General features: G+C 37.0%; 1 protein-coding gene across 1 annotated transcript; it reads right to left on the bottom strand.

The window, feature by feature from the left end:
- Positions 1 to 18,060: 18,060 nt before the first annotated feature.
- LOC125935064 (olfactory receptor 2H1-like) lies at positions 18,061 to 18,987 on the bottom strand. Its single transcript, XM_049648779.1, has one exon. It carries the CDS (start codon positions 18,985 to 18,987, stop codon positions 18,061 to 18,063), a length of 927 nt encoding a protein of 308 aa, XP_049504736.1.
- Between the last annotated feature and the right edge of the window lie 642 nt (positions 18,988 to 19,629).

Below are 19,629 nucleotides of genomic sequence, written 5' to 3'. Positions count from 1 at the left end.
AAAACAGTTTTGTCTGTTCAATTTTTACTTTAAAGAAGAGATAAAGATTGGGAGGTTTTACTTTCAGTGGCCACATGTCTTATTTTATTTATTTATTTATTTATATTTTTGCTTTCAAATTTTTTTCTTTTATTTATTTATTTTTAAGTTTTATTTAAATCCAAGTTAGTTAACATACAGTGCAATAGTGGTTTCAAGAGTAGAATTTCGTGATTCAACATTTATATTTAACACCAAGTGTTCATCCCAACAGGTGCCTTTCTTAGGACCCATCACCCATTTAGCCCATTCTTTTACCCACCTTCCCTTCAGCAACCCTTAATTTGTCCTCTGTATTTAAGAGTCTCTTACGGTATGCCTCTCTGTTTTCATCTTATTTTTCCTTCCCTTCCCTATGTTCATGGGGTTTTGTTTCTTAAATTCCACATATGAATGAAATTACATAATATTTGTCTTTTTCTGACTTTTTTCACTTAGCATAAAATATTCTAGTTTCATACATGTTGCAAGTGGCAATATTTTATTCTTTATGATAGCCAAGTAATATTCCATCATATATATACACCACCTCTTTTTTTAAGTTTATGCATTTATTTTAAGAGAGAGAGAGAGAGTGGTGATCACGAATTGCGGAGGGACAGACAGAGAGGAAGAGAGAGAATCCCAACAAGCTCCCTGCTGTCAGCGCAGACTCTGGCATGGGGCTCAATCTCAAGAACCATTAGATCATGACCTTGAGCCAAAACCAAGAGTCAGACACTTAACCAACTGAGCCATCAAGGCACCCTTAAACCCCTTCTTTACCTATTTGTCAGTCAATGGACATTGGGATTTTTCTATAATTTGGCTATTGTTGATAATGCTGCTACAAACATTGGAATGCATGTGCCTCTTTGATCAGCATTTTTGTATCCTTTGGATAAATACCTAGTAATGCAATTGGGTCATAGGGTACCACTATTTTCAATTTTTTGAGGAAACATCTGTACTGTTCTCCAGGGTGGCTGTACCAATTTACATTCCCACCAACAGGGAAAAAGGGTTTCCATTTCTCCACATCCTCACCAATATCTGTTGTTTCCTGATTTTATAATTTTAGCCATTCTTACAGGTGTGAGGTAGTATCTTGTAGTAGTTTTGATTTGTATTTCCCTTATGATGAGTGATGTTGAACATCTTTTCATATGTTTATTAGCCATCTGGATGTATTCTTTGGAAAAGTGTCTGTTTATGTCTTCTGGCCATTTCTTCACTGGATTAATTGTTTTTTGGGGTGTTGAGTTTGATAAATTCTTTATAGATTTTGGATACCAACCCTTTATCCAATATGTCATTTGCAAACATCTTTCCCCATTCTGTCAGTCGCCTTTTAGTTTTGTTGATTGCTTCCTTCTCTGTGAAGATTTTTATCTTGACGAGTTCCCCATAGTTTGTTTTTGCTTTTATTTCCTTTGCCTCCAGAGACATGTCTACAAAGAAGTTGTTGCACCCAAAGTCAAAGAGGTTGTTGCATGTTTTCTCCTCTAGGGTAATGATGGTTTCTTGTCTTACATTCAGGTTTTTCATCCATTTTGAGTTTATTTTTGTTTATGGTTTAAGAAAGTGGTCCAGGTTCATTTTTCTGCATGTTGCTGTCCAGTTTTCCCAACACCATTTGCTGAAGACACTGTCTTTATTCCATTGGATATTCTTTCCTGCTTTGTAAACGATTTGTTGGCCATACATTTGTGGGTCTGTTTCTAGGTTCTCTGTTCTTTTGCACTGATATATGTGTCTGTTTTTGTGCCAGTACCATACTGTCTTAATGATTCAAGATTTGTCATACAGCTCAATGTCCAGAATTGTGACGCCTACAGTTTTGGTTTTCTTTTTAAATGTGGCTTTGACTTTCCAGGTATTCTGTTTCCATACAAATTTTAGTATTGTTCTTGTTCTCTGAGGAATGCTGGTGTCATTTTGATAGGGATTATATTGAATATGTAGATTGCTTTAGGTAGTATTGACATTTTAACAATATTTGTTCTTCCAACCCATGAGCGTGGAATGTTTTTCAATTTCTTTGTGTTTTCCTCAATTTCTTTCATAAGCTTTCTGTAGTTTTCAGTGTACATATCTTTTACCTCTTTTGGTTATGTTTATTCCTAAGTATCTTATGTTTTTTGGTGCAATTGTAAATGGGATAGATTCCTTGATTTCTCTTTCTGCTGATTTATTATTGGCGTATAGCAATGCAACAGATTTCTATTCTTTGATTTTGTATCCTGAGACTTTGCTAAATTCATGGATCAGTTCTAGAAATTTTCTGGTGGAGTTTTTGGGTTTTCCATGTAGAATGCCATGTCCTTTGCAAAGTGTGAACGTTTGACTTCTTCCTTGTTAATTTTAATGCCTTTTATTTCTTTTTGCAGTCTGATTGCTGAGGCTAGGACTTTCAGTACAATTCTGAACAACAGTGGTGAGAGTGGACATCCCTGTCACATTCCTGACCTTAGGGGAAAATCTCTCAGTTTTCCCCCATTGAGGCTTCTATGGGGAAGCTGTGGGTCTTTCTTATATGACTTTTATGATGTTGAGGTATGTTCCTTCTATCCTAACTTTCTTGACGGTTTTTATCAAAAAAGGATGCTTTATTTTGTCAAATGATTTTTCTGTATATATTGAGAGGATCCTGGGGTTCCTATCTTTTCTTTTATTAATGTGATATATCATGTTAATTGATTTGCAGATATTGAACCAACCCTGCAGCCCACAATAAATCCCACCTGATCATTGTGAATAATTCTTTGAATGTATTGTCGGATTTGATTTGCTAGTTATTGTTGAGAATTTTTGCATCCATGTTCCTCTGGAAAATTGGTCTGCAGTTCTCCTTTTTAGTCGGGTCTTTGTCTAGTTTGGGAATCAAGGTAATTCTGACCTCATAAAATGAGATTGGAAGCTTTCAGTCCATTTTTATTTTTTGTAACATTTTAAAAAATAGATAATTTTGGAACACTTTAAGAAAAATAGGTATTAACTCTTTTTTAAATGTTTGGTAGAATTCCCTGGAATGCCATCTGACACTGAACTCTTGTTTGTTGGCAGATTTTTGATTACTGATTTTGTTTTTTTTTTAAATTTTTTTTTTCAACATTTTTTATTTATTTTTGGGACAGAGAGAGACCGAGCATGAACGGGGGAGGGGCAGAGAGAGAGGGAGACACAGAATCGGAAACAGGCTCCAGGCTCCGAGCCATCAGCCCAGAGCCTGACGCGGGGCTCGAACTCACGGACCGCGAGATCGTGACCTGGCTGAAGTCGGACGCTTAACCGACTGCGCCACCCAGGTGCCCCTGATTTTGTTTTTTTACCGGTTATGGATCTGTTATAATTTTCTATTGTTTCTTGTTTCAGTTTTGGTAGCTTATATGTTTCTAAGAATTTATCCATTACTTCCAGATTGCCCAATTCATTGGCATATATTTGCTCATAATAATCTCTTATTATTGTTTGTATTTCTGAGATGTTGATTGTGTTCTCCTCTTTCACTCATGATTTTATTTATTTGGGTAATTTCCTTGTTCTTTTTGATAAATCTGCCTAAGTGGTTATAAATTTTAATTCTTTAAGGAACAAGCTGCTAGTTTCGTTAATCTGTTTTACTGGATTTTTTTTTAATTTCAATATCATTGATTTCTGCTCTAATCTTTATTATTTCCCTTCTGCTGGTTTTTGGCTTTATCTGATGTTCTTTTTCAGCTTCTTTATGTGTATGGTTAGGTTGTGTATATGACACATTTCTTCCTCCTTTAAGATGGCCTGGATTGTTATATACTTCCCTCTTTTGACCACCTTTGTTGCATCCCTAAAGCTTTGGACTGTTGTGTCTTCATTTTCATTGCTTCCATGTACTTTTTTATTTCTTCATTAATTTTTTGGTTAACCCATTCATTTTTAGTAGGATGTTCTTTAATCTGCAAGCCCTTGTGTTCTTTCCAATTTTTTTCTCGTGGTCTTTCCAAAGTTTTTCTTGTAGTTAATTTCAATTTTCATAAGGTTGTGGTCTGAAAATATGCATATGATATCAATCTTTTCGTCCTGGCTAGGGCCTGATTTATGGCGCAGTATGTGATCTATTCTGGAGAATGTTTCATATGCACTTGAGAAGAATGTGTATTCTGGTGCTTTAGGATGAAATGTTCTGAATATATCTGTTTAGCCCATCTTATCCAGTGTGTCAATCAGAGACATTGTTTCCTTATTGATTTTATGCTTAGATGACTTGTCCATTGCTGTAAGTGGGGTGTAGAAATCCCCTACTATTGTATTATCAATGAGGTGTTTTTTTTATTTTTGTGATTAACTGATTTATGTATTTAGTTGATTTCTTGTTGGGGTATAAATATGTAATATTGTTAGATTTTCTTAGTGGATAAACCCCTTAATTATGATATCATACCCTTCTTCATCTCTTGTTACAATCTCTATTTTTACATCTAGTTTGTCTGATATAAGTATGGCTACTTGCTTTCTTTGGATGTACATTAGCATGATAGATGGTTTTCCATCCCCTTACTTTCAACCTGCAGGTGTCTTTAGGTCTAAAGTGAGTCTCTTTTAGGCAACATATCGATTAGTCTTATTTATTTATTTATTTGTTTACTTATTTATTTATTCATTTATTTTCCATTCTGATATCCATGTCTTTTGTTTGGAGCATTTAGTCCATTTACATTTAAAGTGATTATTATAAGATATGAATTTAGTGCCATTGTGTTGCCTGTAGAGTTGGTGTTTCTGGTGGTGTTCTCTGGTCCTTTATAGTCTTTGTTGCTTTTGGTCTTTTTTGTTTTGTTTTGCTTTCTGTCCACTTAAAGAGTCCCCCTTAAAATTTATTGCAAACCTGGTTTAGTGGTCACAAACTTCTTTAGTTTTTGTTTGTCTGAGAAACTCTTTATCTCTTTTTATATTCTGAATGACAACCTTGCTGGATGAATAATTCTTAGTTGCATATTTTCTGATTTTGCATATTGAATATATCCCACCACTCTTTTCTGAACTGAAATGTATCTGTGGACAGATCTGCTGAGAACCTCAGTTTTATTCCCTTGTAGGTTAAGGACTTTCTTTCCCTTGCTGCTTTTATGGTTTGTTTCTTGTGTGAGTATTTTGTGAATTTGACTAGGATATGCATTGGTGATGGTTGATTTTTGTTGAATCTAAGGGCAGTTCTTTGTGCTTCTTGAATTTTGATGTCTGTGTCTTTGCCCAGATTAGGAAAATTTTCAGTTATAATTTGCTCACATAAACCATCTTCCCCTTTTTCTCTCTGTTCATCTTCTCAGACTCTTATAATATGAATGTTATTCTTTTTTAATAAGTCACTCAATTCCCTAAGTCTTGTATTATACTCTTTTCCCTTTGTTTCCCTCTTTTTTCCTGATTCATTCTTTTCTATAATTTTACCTTGTATATCATTGATTCACTGTTCTGTTTCATCCACCCTTGCCGTCACGACATCCATTTGAGATTGCATCTCAGTTATAGCACTTTTATTTTCAGTCTGACTAGATTTTAGTTCTTTCATCTCTACTGAAAGAGATTCTCTGGTGTCTTCTATGCTTTTTTCAACCCAAGCTAGTGTTCTTATATCATTGTTTTAAATTATAGTTCAGACATCTTATATATATTGGTGATAATTACATCCCTGGCCATCATTTCTTTCTGTTCTTTTTTTTTTTTGGGTGATATATTCGATCTTGTTATTTTGGAGGAAGAAATAAATAATAAAATTAAAATTAAATTTAAAAAATTACAAACAAAACAAAACAAAATCAAATAAAGGAAGAGAGATCCTAGTTGTGTTTCAGTATTCTTATTGAGAGAAGCTAGATAGAAAAGAGAATAACGAGGAAGAAAAAAACTTAAAACTTAAAAATAATATAATAAAGAATACAAAATAGAATAAAAATATTACTCATTCTGTATCCAAGAAAGAAAAGAAAAGAAAAAAAAAGGAAAAGAAAGAAGGAGAGAGAGACACAAACAATACAAGCAAAAACAAAAACATTGGAAATGAAAAAATGAACATGAAATCCAAATGAATTTAGATCCAGTTTTCCTTAGAACTGAAACTGAAGCACACTACTGTCCATAGACTTAACAATTTGAAGAGATTTGTGCTGGTATTTGTAGGGGATTTGTAGTTTATATGTATAGAAATTTATCCATTTCTTCAAGTTTGTTCAATTTTTCGGCAAATAGTTTCTCATAACATTCTCTTGTGATTGTGTATATTGCTGTGGTGTTGGTAGTTATTTCTCATCTCTCATCTGTGATATTATTTATGTGGGTACTTTCTCTCTCTCTGTCTCTTTCTCTCTTTGATAAGTCTGGCTAGAAGCCTATCAATTTACCTCATTTTTTTCAAAGAACTGGACCCTGGTGTCGATGGTCTGTTCTATTGTTTTTGTAGTTTCTATATAATTTATTTCTGCTCTAATCCTCATTTTTCCTTTCTTCTGCTGTATTTAGGCTCCATTTGTTGTTCTTTTTCTAGTTCCTTTAGGTGTAAGGTTGGGTTCTTTATTTGAGATTTTTCTTGTTTCTTGAGGAAGACCTGTTGTGCTATGTGCCTCCCTCTTAGGCTTGCATTTGCCACATCCCAAAAAGGTCCCAAAGATTTTGGACCATGGCATTTTCTTTTCTTTTTTTTTTCTTTTTTTTTAAATTAAGTTTATTTTGAGACAGAGAGTGCAGGGGGAGGGGCAGAGAGAGAGAGAGAGAGAGCGAGAGCACAAATTTCAAGCAGGTCCCACACTGACAGTAAGGAGCCTGATGCGGGGCTTGAACTCACAAGCTGTGGAATCATGACCTGAGCTGAAATCAAGAGTTAGATGCTTGACTGAGCCACCTAAGTGACCTGGACCATTGTATTTTTATTTTCATTTGTTTCCATGTACTTTTTAATTTCTTCTTTTATTTCCTGGTTGACCCATTCATTGTTTAGTAGCATGTTGTTTAACCTCCATGTATTTGTGGTATTTCCAAATTTTGTTTCTTATGGTTGACCTTTAGTTTCATATTGTTGTTGACTGGCTGGATCTGTGACTGGCATGGGCTGGAGGTCCTAGAGCTTTCTGTGCTATATTTATTCTGTAAGGAAAACCAAAGCTGAAGTGGGGATAGTTCAGAATAATTCTTATGCTCTCCAAACAGTCAGTGCTTTTAAAACTGAAGTGGGTACCAGCTAGAGTGTCCCAAGTCTCAAAATGCAGAGTGCACCTTGCCAGTATAGCTGAGGCTGAACTAGGTGTTATCTGGATTGCCCACAGACTGCCTGTACAGAGGGTGCCCTTGCAGGAGAGCTGAAACTTAAGGAGGTGAAGACGAGAGATCATGGTGTTCTCCACACATAAGGTACCCTGACAACTAAATCTAAGGTGGGTATAATCTGGTATATCTCAGGATGCTCCACATAGTGAGTGTCCTGGCAGGGCAGCTGGAGCTGAGACAATGTGTGAGCTGAAGAATCCTTGGAATTCATGCGGAAGCTTCCCTGGAAGTATAGCTTTGCCTGAAGTTCATGCAAGCTGGTGTTGACAGGGATATATGCACAGAGGAAACAGCAAGATAGCTGAACTTGAAGTGGTGCTCCAAAGCTATCTGTGCAGAGTGTGTACTGGAATGGTGACTAGGTTTGAGGCAAGGTATAGACTGGGAGTTTCTGGGGGTGCTTCATGCCGAGGGCACCCTGGCAGGGTAGCTAAAGTGGGTGTGGGATTGTGTGGTGCCTGGTGCCATAGTAGGACAGCTGAAGCTGAAGTGGTCATGTCAGTGTATCCTAGAGTGCTCAGCACAGTGTCCTGGCTGAGTGAATGATCCAAGGTCAACATGGGCAGGAATATTTTGTGGATATTCTGTGGGGGATATTCTGTTAGTTGGGGAAGCTGGATCCAAACCAGATGTCAGCTGGGAGGTTCTGGAGCACTCTGTGCTGTGGTGCCCTAGCAAGCCATATGAAATTGAAGTAGTGTGGCCCTGGAGTGTTCCATGTGCTTTGTGCCTGGGTTACCTTGGCACAAAGCTTGAAGCTGTAGTTAATACTAACCAGAGCTGTCCTGGTTGGACAGCTGGGGCTGGTATTGGCTAAGGTCCTGTGGCTTACTGAAGTGGCAGGCCAGTTAGGGGGACTGGATTTTACACTGGCATGTTCTTTCAAGGTGGAAGTGGATTGTAAAACATGTGTGGCCATCCCTCCCACCCAGAGAGAATCCCAGAAGCTCATTCACCATTTGTCAGAGTTCTGGAGCTGACTTTTATTTTTTTTTATATCCTATTTGCTCTTTTAAACCTCAGCCTTGTTTTTCTATGCCTAAGGACAGACTGGTCTGCCCCAGCTCCCTCAGTACTATCCCTGCCCACTTCAGTCCATAGTATCAGGTGTGGGGGTCCCATTTGTTACCGTGTCTCCATCTCTCTTGCTGTTCCTTTTGCCTTTTCCTCTATCTATTCTTGTACGGAAGCTCTTAATTCACCCTTTTATTCTTCTTCAAAAAGAAATGTTCTATCAATAGGTGCAATTTTGTGCATTCCATGGAAGAAGCAATTTCAGGGTCTTCCTCTCACCATCTTGATGACTTCTATTTTCTAGGTGTGTTTAGAATTGAGGAGAATTGCTATGAGCTAATAGTAGGAAAGTTTTGTTAATAGTTTGAGAAGAGTGATCTTGGAGAACACAATGGTTAATAAAATAGTTGAGGATATTGCATTTGTAGGACAACCTTGAGATATCCATTTGAGATTGAGTTTAGAAATTTAATTAAGCATGTTTAGTAGGTAATCCATGAAATGTAGTCAGCATGATGTTTTTCAAATAGTAATCACTTAATGTGTTAACTACAATTAATTCTATTAACCAACAATGGCAAGAATAATGACAATAGCAACTGTTACCACTACTTTTACAGACTTAGCATTACTAGAATGGAGAAAACATGTCAGATTCATTTATACTTTTCTAAAGCTTGTAATTTGCAGCATATAATAGCAGTTCTATAGCTGGTTGTTTAATTGAATTGGTCAATGTGGATGAGTAAAGACTGAATAACCAGCATTCTGTATGCATCAATTAATGACACCCCTACCCCTACACATTCACTCTAATCTGTGATTAGCCATTTTTGACGGCTTACCTGGTTTACCCTCTAACATTCGGTATATCTACTCAGAATTACAATGTTATATAAATTGTACATATTTGTGCATGAACTATTTTTCCGTCTAGAGGGTTATAAGCTATGAATTTTGAACTTTTGTTAAAATTTCATAAAGATTTGTCTAGACAGGTCTTTTAATAAACTGTATTAAGGAATTGAGAGGACTTTAAATCTTGAAATCCAAGTCATTCAATTGAAACAAATATTAAAGTACATCTTTAATATTTTTCTCACTTCCAAAATTTTTCAAATATTTTCCTCAGAAATTCTTATTTGCATCTTGAATCTCTCAAACAAAAACTCAAATTTTATTACCTTTTCCACTTTCTTTCTATATCCCTTCTTTTTTTATTCTATTTCATGATCTTCTGTGTCTTAATTTAAATGTTCAAAACTAAGCTTTATATCTCCAAAGTTCTTACAACATGTTCTAGTTTAATATCTCATCTTATATTCTTATCTCTCTGAGCAGTTTAATCAGAGTTCCCTTTCAAAAAAGTCTTTTGATTACACACTTTTTCTTTTTAAAAATTCTATTCATTTCTTTTGATTTATATCTTCTATTTTAGAAATTTTCTTCAAAATCTGGTGACCCCTGATTTTTTTGCTGATGAGAATATCTTGGGCAAAAGCATATCTTAAATGGTAAGCATCACAGAACTATGATTTCAATGATTCATTTATTTGGGAAACCCTAGAATAATCAGTATTCTGGTTATTCTCCTTGGAATGGTCTGTTTCTATTCAAAATAATCTGTCCGATTAATGTACCAGGTTACTCCTCCTTTAAGGTTTTGCAGTTTCTTCCAGCATAATTTAACTTCCTTCTGAGCATTAGCCATTGCCAACCTAATAGTTTGCCTTTTTTTAAGCTTTAATAAGTCAAATACTGTTTATGCTTCTGCTTTCCAGCTTCTAAAACTATATTGCTGTTGTCTTCTTTTCCAAGCTCCTGGTCCTTGTGTATTTAGGCATTAAGCATAATAGTTTCCCTAATGAGTTTGTAAACGTGTATATAGAGAGACATATGGTAATAGAGCTCTCCTTAATTTAACAAAACTACAGTATGTAGAAAATATCTTTCAGGTAACATCTTCTTTCATTAAGATATAAGAATTTGTAAATTTACATGTAAAAGCATATAGGAATAGCTGTATGCTTAACTCATTGAAATTATACTGTGTATCGACCTTTCAAGTAGCATCTTCTTTTATTAAGATATATGTTTTTGTAAGGTATGTGTAAAATCATATGGGGATTGCCCTGTACTTAACTCATTGAAAGTATACTGTGTATAAACTTTCTTTTGAGTAACGTCTTCTTTAAGATATGTTTTTGTAAAGATATGTGTAGGAGTATATGGGACTAGCCATATGTTTCATTAATTGATACTACGCTGTGAAAAAGAAAAAAAGTAAATTTTATGTTTTCCTTTTATTTCTGAAACGTGTTTATTATTTATTTATTTTTGGGAGAGAAAGAGAGAGAAACAGTGAGTAAGAGAGAGGGAGAGAGAGAATCCCAAGCAGGCTCCATGCTATCAGCACAGAGCCAGACACGGGGCTTGAATTCAAAAACCAAGAGTTTGTTGCTTAACAGACTGAGCCACCCAGGTGCCCCTCCCCTTACTTTTAAGGGAAAATTTACCTGAATTAATAATTCAGTATTGATAGTTTTATTTTCTCAGGATTTTCATTTGACACCTCCTCTTTGATATGTTGATTATTTACAGGTACATTTGCTTTCCATATAAATAGGGATTTTCCTGAAATGTTTAAATTTTTATGCTATTAATTTCTAGTCTTATATCATTATTATAATTTTAGCTATTATATATTTGTTTAGGTTTATTTTATGTACTATGATGTGACCTATTAATAAATGTTTATCTGCCTTTGAAAAATTCATTTTTTCGAATGTCATAATTTCTTGGATATTATATTCCATTATTTTTCTACCCTGCAAAATGGGAGTCTTGATTTTTTAATTTTTTTCATTCAAAGTTTGTTTTTTACTTTTTTGAATCAGTAAGAAAAGATCAGTGACAATTTCAGAGGCGACTTTGGGCACACTGGAAATTAGGCTGATTTCTAAAACAAAATCGTAAAATTCCATTCCATAAAAATTCCATTTGTTGAACTAATTTAACACTTATTCTTATCTTTGTGCTTATTAATATGGACTCAGTATGAATACAGTGATCAAATTCAAAAGGATTTTTCCACATAGTTACTAAGACTGACAAGGAGTGACCTACTATTAAAGAAAGGAATATTTTAAGGTGGAAGTACATGTAACAAGTGCTATTCTTAAAAAGTATTAATGGTATATTGTGGGACAAGAGAGTAAAAAAATAATGAAGTTAGAACAAACACTTAGCTACATTTCATCTGGCCATGTATAGTGAAACAAGTAGCTATTCCTACAATCTTCCTTCTCTGAATTTTTTTTAAGTTCTCCAAAATACCCAATTCATACAACTACTTAATTTTTTTCAATGTTTATTTATTTTTGACACAATGCAAGAGACAGAGTGCAAGCATCAGAGGGGCAGACAGAGGGAGACACATCAGTCTGACTGTGGCCCCAGTGGTGGGCTGGGGCAGACATTGGGTCTGAATGCAGCCCTATCTTCCAACACAAGTTATGCTGGACAACACAGGGGAAGTGCCCTGCAGTTTGGAGCTACCACAGGGACTACCCAAAATGATGAAAAATAAGAATTCTCCTCAAAAGAAACTCCAGGAAGTGGCTACAGATAACAAATTGATCAAAAACGATTTAAGCAATAATGGATAAGAATTTAGAATAATAGTCATAAAATTAATCGTGGGGCTTGAAAAAAGCATAGAGGACAGCAGAGAATCTATTGGTACAGATCGAGGGACTAAGAAATAGTCATGAGGAGCTAAAAAATGCTATAAATGAGGTGCAAAATAAAATGGAGGTGGCCATAGCACAGACTGAAGAAGTGGAGGAGAGAAAAGGTGAATTAGAAGTTAAAATATGGAAAAAGAGGAAGCTGAGAAAAAGATAAAAAAAATCCAGGAGTATGAGGGGAGAACTAGAGAACTAAGTGATGCAAACAGAACAATATAGGTATCATAGGAATTCCAGAAGCAGAAGAGAGAGAGAAAAGGCCTGAATGTGTACTTGAACAAATCATAGCTGAGAACTTCCCTGATCTGGGGAAGGAAAAAGGCATTGAAATCCAAGAGGCACAGAGAACTCCCTTCAGATGTAAATTGAATCAATCTTCTGTAGGACATATCAGAGTGAAACTGGCAAAATACATGTATAAAGAGAGAATTCTGAAAGAAGCTAGGGGTATATAGGCCATGACCTACAATGGTAGACACATAAGGGTAGTAGCAGACCTATCTACTGAAACTTGGCAGGCCAGAAAGGAATGTCAGGAAATCTTCAATGTGATGAACAGGAAAATATGCAGCTGAGAATCCTTTATCCAGCAAGTCTGTCATTCAGAATAGAATGAGAGAAAAAGGTTTTCCCCCAAAAAAAACAAAAACTGAAGGAATTCGTCACCACTAAACCAGCCCTACAAGAGATCCTAAGGGGGATTCTGTGAGTGAAATGTTGCAAGGACCACAAAGGAGCAGAGACATCACTACAAGCATGAAACCTACAGACATCACAATGACTCTAAACCCATATCTTTGAATAATAACACTGAATGAAAATGGACAAAATGCTCCAGTCAAAAGACATAGGGTATGAGAGTGGATAAAAACACAAGACCCATCTATTTGCTGTCTATGAGAGACTCATTTTAGACCTGAGGACACCTTGAGATTGAAAGTGAGGGGATGGAGAACTATCATGCTCCCGGAAATCAAAAGAAAGCTGGAGTAGCCATACTTATATCAGAAAAACTAGACTTTAAATTAAAGGCTGTAACAAGAGATGAATAAGGGCATTATATAATAATTACAGGGTCTATCCATCAGGAAGAGCTAACAATTATAAATGTGTATGCACTGAATATGGGAGCCCCCAAATATATATAAACAATCAATCACAAACATAAGCAACCTTATTGATAAGAATGTGGTAATTGCAGGGGACTTTAATACCCCACTTAGAGCAATGGATAGAACATCTAGACACAAGACCAATAAAGAAACAAGGACCCTGAATGATACATTGGATCAGAAGGACTTGACAGATATATTTAGAGCTCTGCATCCCAAAGCAAAAGAATATACTTTCTTGTCAAGTACACATGAAACATTCCCCAAGATAGATCACATACAAGGTCACAAAACAGCCCTTCATAAGTATACAAGAACTGAGATCATACCATGCACACTTTCAGACCACAATGCTATGAAACTTGAAATCAACCACAGGAAAAAGTCTGGAAAACCTCCAAAAGCATGTAGGTTAAAGAACACCCTACTAAAGAATGAATGGGTCAACCAGAAAATTAGACAAGAAATTAAAAAATAAATGAAAACAAATGACAATGAAAATACATCAATCCAAATGCTTTGGGATGAGCAAAGGCAGTTCTGAGAGGAAAATATTACAATCCAGGCCTATCTCACGAAATAAGAAAAATCCCAAATACAAAATCTAACAGCACACCTAAAGGAAATAGAAACAGAACAGCAAAGATACTCCAAACCCAGCAGAAGAAGGGAAATAATAAAGATCAGAACAGAAATAATATAGAATCTAAAAAAACTAGAGCAGATCAATGAAACCAAGAGTTCCTTTTTTGAACAAATAAACAAAATTGATAAACCTGTAGCCAGGCTTTGCAAAAAGAAAAGGGAGATGAGCCAAATAGATAGAATCATGAATGAAAATGGAATTATTACAATGGATCCCTAAGAAATACAAACAATTATCAGGGAATACTATGAAGAATTATATGCCAACAAACTGGACAACCTGGAAGAAATGGAAAAATTCCTAAGCAGGCACCCACTTCCAAAACTTAAACAGGAAGATAGAAAACTTGAAGAGACCCATAACCAGCGAAGAAATTGAATCAGTTATCAAAAACCTCCCAACAAGAGTCCCAGACCAGATGGCGAACCTGGGGAATGCTACCAGACATTTTAAGCAGAGATAATACCTATCCTTCTCAAGCTGTTCCAAAAAATAGAAAGGGAAGAAAAACTTCCAGACTCATTCTATAAGTCAACATTATTTGATTCCCAAACCAGACAGAGACTCAGCAAAAAAAGAGAACTAGAGGCCAATATCCCTGATGAATATGGATGGAAAAATTCTCAACAAGATACTAGCAAATTGAATTTATTAGCATATAAAAATAATTATTCACCATGACCAAGTGGGATTCATTCCTTGGATGCGGGGCTGGTTCAACATTCGCAAATCAATCAATGTGATACATCACATTAACAAAAAAAAAAAAAAAAAAAAGAAAAGAACAATATGATCCTGTCAATCGATGCAGAACAAGAATTTGACAAAATTCAGCATCCTTTCTTAATAAACCTCCCCGAGAAAGCCAGGATAGAAGGAACATACTTAACCATCATAAAAGTCATTTATGAAAAGCCCACAGCTAGTATCATTCTCAAAGGGGAAAAACTGAAAGCTTTACCCCTGAGATCAGGAACACAGCAGGGATGTCCACTCTCACCGCTGTTGTTTAACAGTGTTGGAACTTCTAGCATCAGCAATCAGACAAAAAAAAAAGGAAATTAAAGGCATCAAAATTGGCAAAGATGAAGTCAAATTTTCACTTTTTGCAGATGACATGATATTATGCTTGGACAACCCGATAGACTCCACCAAAAGTCTGCTGAAACTGATACGTGATTTCATCAACGTCTCAGGATACAAAATCAATGTACAGAAATCAGTTGCATTCTTATACACTAATACTGAAGCAAAGGAAAGACAAATAAAGAAACTGATCCCATTCACAATTTCACCAAGAATTATAAAATACATAGGAATAAACCTAACCAAAGATGTAAAAGATCTGTGTGTGAAAACTACAGAAAGCTTATGAAGGAAGTTGAAGAAGATACAAATAATTTGAAAAACATTCCGTGCTCATGGATTGGAAGAATAAATATTGCTAAAATGTCAATACTACCCAAAGCTATCTACACATTCAATGCAATCCCAATCAAAATTGCACCAGCATTCTTCTCAAAGCTAGAACAAGCAATCCTAAAATTTGTATGGAATCACAAAAGACCCTGAATAGCCAAAGTAATATTGAAGAATAAGACCAAAGTGGGAGGCATCACAATCCCATACTTTAGCCTCTCCTACAAAGCTGTCATCATCAAGACAGCATGGTATTGGCACAAAAACAGATGCATAGACCAATGGAATAAAATAGAGACTCCAGAATGGACCCACTAAAGTATGGCCAACCATCTTTGACAAAGCAGTAAAGAGTATCCAATGTAAGAAAGACAGTCTCTTTAACAAATGGTGCTGGGAGAACTGGACAGCAACATGCAGAAGGATGAAACTAGACCACTTTCTTACACCATTCACAAAAACAATCTCAAAATGGATAAAGGACCAGAATGTGAGACAGGAAACCATTAAAACCCTAGATGAGAAAACAGGAAAAAACCTCTCTGACCTCAGCTACAGCAATTTCTTACTTGACACATCCCCAAAGGCAAGGGAATTAAAAGCAAGAGTAAAGTATTGGGACCTCATGAAGATAAAAAGCTTCTGCACTGCAAAGGAAACAATCAACAAAACTAAAAGGCAACCAATGGAATGGGAAAAGATATTTGCAAATGACATATTGGACAAAGGGCTAGTAACCAAAATCTATAAAGAGCTCACCAAACTCTGCACCCGAAAAACAAATAACCCCGTGAAGAAATGGGCAGAAAACATGAATAGACACTTCTCTAAAGAAGACATCCAGATGGGCCACAGGCACATGAAAAAGTTGCTCAATGTCAGTCATCATCAGGGAAATACAAATCAAAACCACACTGAGATGTCACCTCACGCCAGTCAGAGTGGCTAAAATGAACAAATGAGGAGACCATAGACACTGGCAAGGATGTGGAGAAAAAGGAACCCTCTTGCACTGTTGGTGGGAATGCAAATTGGTGCAGACACTCTGGAAAACAGTGTGGAGGTTCTTCAAAAAATTAAAACTAGATCTACCCTATGACCCAGCAATAGCACTGCTAGGAATTTCCCCAAGGGATACAGGAGTGCTGATGCATAGGGGCACTTGTACCCCAATGTTTATAGCAGCACTTTGAACAATAGCCAAATTATGGAAAGAGCCTAAATGTCCATCAACTGATGAATGGAATCAGAAATTGTGGTTTATGTACACAATGGAATACTATCTGGCAATGAGAAAGAATGAAATATGGCCTTTTGTAGCATTGTGGATGGAACTGGAGAGTGTTTTGCTAAGTGAAATAAGTCATACAGAGAAAGACAGATACCATATGTTTTCACTCTTATGTGGATCTTGAGAAACTTAACAGAAGACCATGGGGGAGGGGAAGGGAAAAAAAAAGTTACAGAGGGAGGGAACCAAAACAGAAGAGACTCTTAAAAACTGATAACAAACTGAGGGTTTATGGGAGGTGGGAGGGAGGGGAGGATGGGTGATGGGCATTGAGGAGGGCACCTGTTGGGATGACCACTGGGTGTTGTATGGAAACCAGTTTAACAATAAAATTTATATTAAAAAAAAGAGTTTCTTTTCCTTGGGCGTTCACGCTGGTGCAAGCAAGTTTGGTGAGGGGAACTGGTTACCTTTGGAATTTTGACTGGGGCATGGGAGAGGGAGATGGTGCTTGCCAGGGCCTTTGTTCCCCTGGTGAGCTGAGTTCTGTCTTCTGGAGCTCAACAGCTCTTCCTCCCAGTGTCCTCTTGCTCTCCCTGCTCTCTGAGAGCAGAGGTGTTGACTTTTAACATTAAAGATGTTAAGTCCTGCTGGCTGTCAGAACTCATGGAGTCCAGCCCCTCCGCTTTTGCAAGCCAGACTTTGGGGGCTCTGCCTTGCTGGGCGAGCTGCCCTTCCACTGCCCCAGCTCCCTCCCGCCATTCCGTGTAGTACGCACCACCTCTCCACCCTTCCTACCCTCTTTTGTGGGCCTCTTGTCTCTGCTTGGCTCCAAAGTTTCTGTTCTGTTAGTCTTCTGTAGTTTTTCTGGGTTGTTTAGGCAGATGTAGGTGGCATCTAAGCGATCAGCAGGAGGAGGTGAGCCCAGCGTCCTCCTCCTACACAGCCATATTCCCAAAAGACTCCTGTAAGAGACTCTTAAAAACTGAGAGTAAACTGAGGGTTGATGGGGGGTGGGAATGTGGGTGATAGGCATTGAGGAGGGCACCTGTTGGGATGAGCACTGGGTGTTGTATGGAAACAAATATGACAATGAATTTCATATTAAAAAAAAAACTGGCATTGTATTTGTACAGATATATTGTTTTAACAAAATTACATATAAAATCATAGGGTTAAAAGTTCATTAATACATTACTGCCTTTGAAACAAAACCACACTTTTTTAAAACCTTTTTTTAACGTTTATTCAATTTTGATAGAAGAGACAGAACGCGAGCAGGGGAGGGGCAGAGAGAGAGGGAGACAGAATCTGAAGCAAGTTCTAGGCTCTTAGCCGACAGCACAGAGCCCGACCCGGCGCTTGAACTCATGAACCGCAAGATCATGACCTGAGCTGAAGTCAGATGCTTAAGCAACTGAGCTACCCAGGTGCCCCATTTAAAAAAAAAATTTGAAGTTTTTATTTATTTTTGAGGGACAGAGACAGAGCGCAAGCGGGGGAGGGGCAGAAACGGAGGGAGACACAGAATCTGAGGCAGGCTCCAGGCTCTGAGCTGACACCATGGAGCCCACATTATGGTGATCCTCTTCTTAGCAGTTGTATCAGGGCATCTTTTACATCTTTGTTCCTTAGGGAATAGATGAGCGGATTTAACAATGGTGTGACCACGGTGTAGAAGAATGTAAAGAACTTGCTATAATTTGAAGCAAAGTGATTCTTAGGGTATGTATACACTGGTGCCACTGTTCCATAAAACATAAAGACCACAATGAGGTGGGAAGAGCAGGTGGCAATGGCTTTCTGTCTGCCATCCTTGGATTGGATTTTACCTAAAGCTTGAGCTATGTAGCCATAAGAAGTCAGGATCAACCCCAGTGGTACGATGGTGAAAAGAACAGCAGAGACTGTCATCTGCCACTCACTGGCCGAGGTGTCTCCACATGTCAAGCGTATGAGGGCAGGAACCTCACAGAGAAAGTCATCTAGGCGGTGGTGGGTGCAGAAGGGAAGCTGAAGTGTGACAGGAATCTGGGTAACAGATTCTATTAGGCCAGAGATCCAGGCTATTAACACCAGCTTCCAACAGAACTGATGATCCATGATGATGGTATAGTGCAGGGGTTGGCAGATAGCAATGTAACGATCAAAGGCCATCACCACCAACATGACACATTCTGTGGCACCAAGACAGAGTAACATGCAGAGTTGGATGACACAGCCTGTGTAGGTGATGATCTTGCCAGGTCCCCACAAGTTGGACAACATATGGGGAACAGTGGTTGTGGTAAAGCAGAGATCCAAGAAGGAAAGATTGCTAAGAAAGAAGTACATGGGAGTGTAGAGATGAGGGTCCACACAAGAAAGCAAGATAATAGTTGAGTTGGAGAGGATGATCATTGTGTACAAGATGATCACAATCCAGAAAAGAAGCATTTCTAGATGAGGCCATTCAGAGAAACCAAGAAGAATAAAGCCAGTTGGGAAACTCTTGTTGGTCATCACTGGTGCTTTTGGCAATGGAGTTTGAATATAATTGTAACAAAGATTTTGTGAATGGATTTTTGAAGATTTGTCTGTTATTTATTTTGGGAAGGCAAACATTATTAGCTCTCCTGTGGGTCTTAGGGCAGGAGAAATATGAGTGTTGTATATTATACCAATAGGATAAAACTTTTCTTCAACAAGACTGTTTATTTTATACAAAAGAGGTATTCATAAGATATTGCATGTTTCTCCTAGATTGCTCTCAGGAATATATGTAGTAGCTCTCTAAAATATTTGGGATGACATGTTGAAAATAAAGTTTTCCTTAAAAATATGTAGTGCCCCTGTGTATTGTGGTGCTATTTGCATTTTTGGTAATGCTCATAGAAACATAGAAAGTGGAGATTATCCCAGGAACAAGACTTTTCTGTTATCAATATAGACTCCAAACAATGAGACCTTAACTTTTATTCTCTGTCTGAAGAACCATAGGAGACATACCAGTTTTTAGGGGACGAAAATCTAGTTGAATACATGGTATTAACTAAAGTTTTATCTTAGGTAATTCAAACATCTTTAAGTAAACAACTTAAAAAAACTTCAGCCAATATTTTTATCGAGGAAATGGCTATAATAATTCCCACATCACTGGATTCA

Source organism: Panthera uncia, assembly GCF_023721935.1.
Source record: "Panthera uncia isolate 11264 chromosome A1 unlocalized genomic scaffold, Puncia_PCG_1.0 HiC_scaffold_17, whole genome shotgun sequence".
Taxonomy (NCBI): Eukaryota; Metazoa; Chordata; class Mammalia; order Carnivora; family Felidae; genus Panthera; species Panthera uncia.
The sequence above is the reverse complement of the archived record's forward strand: the minus strand, read 5'-3'. Positions and strand labels throughout refer to the sequence as shown.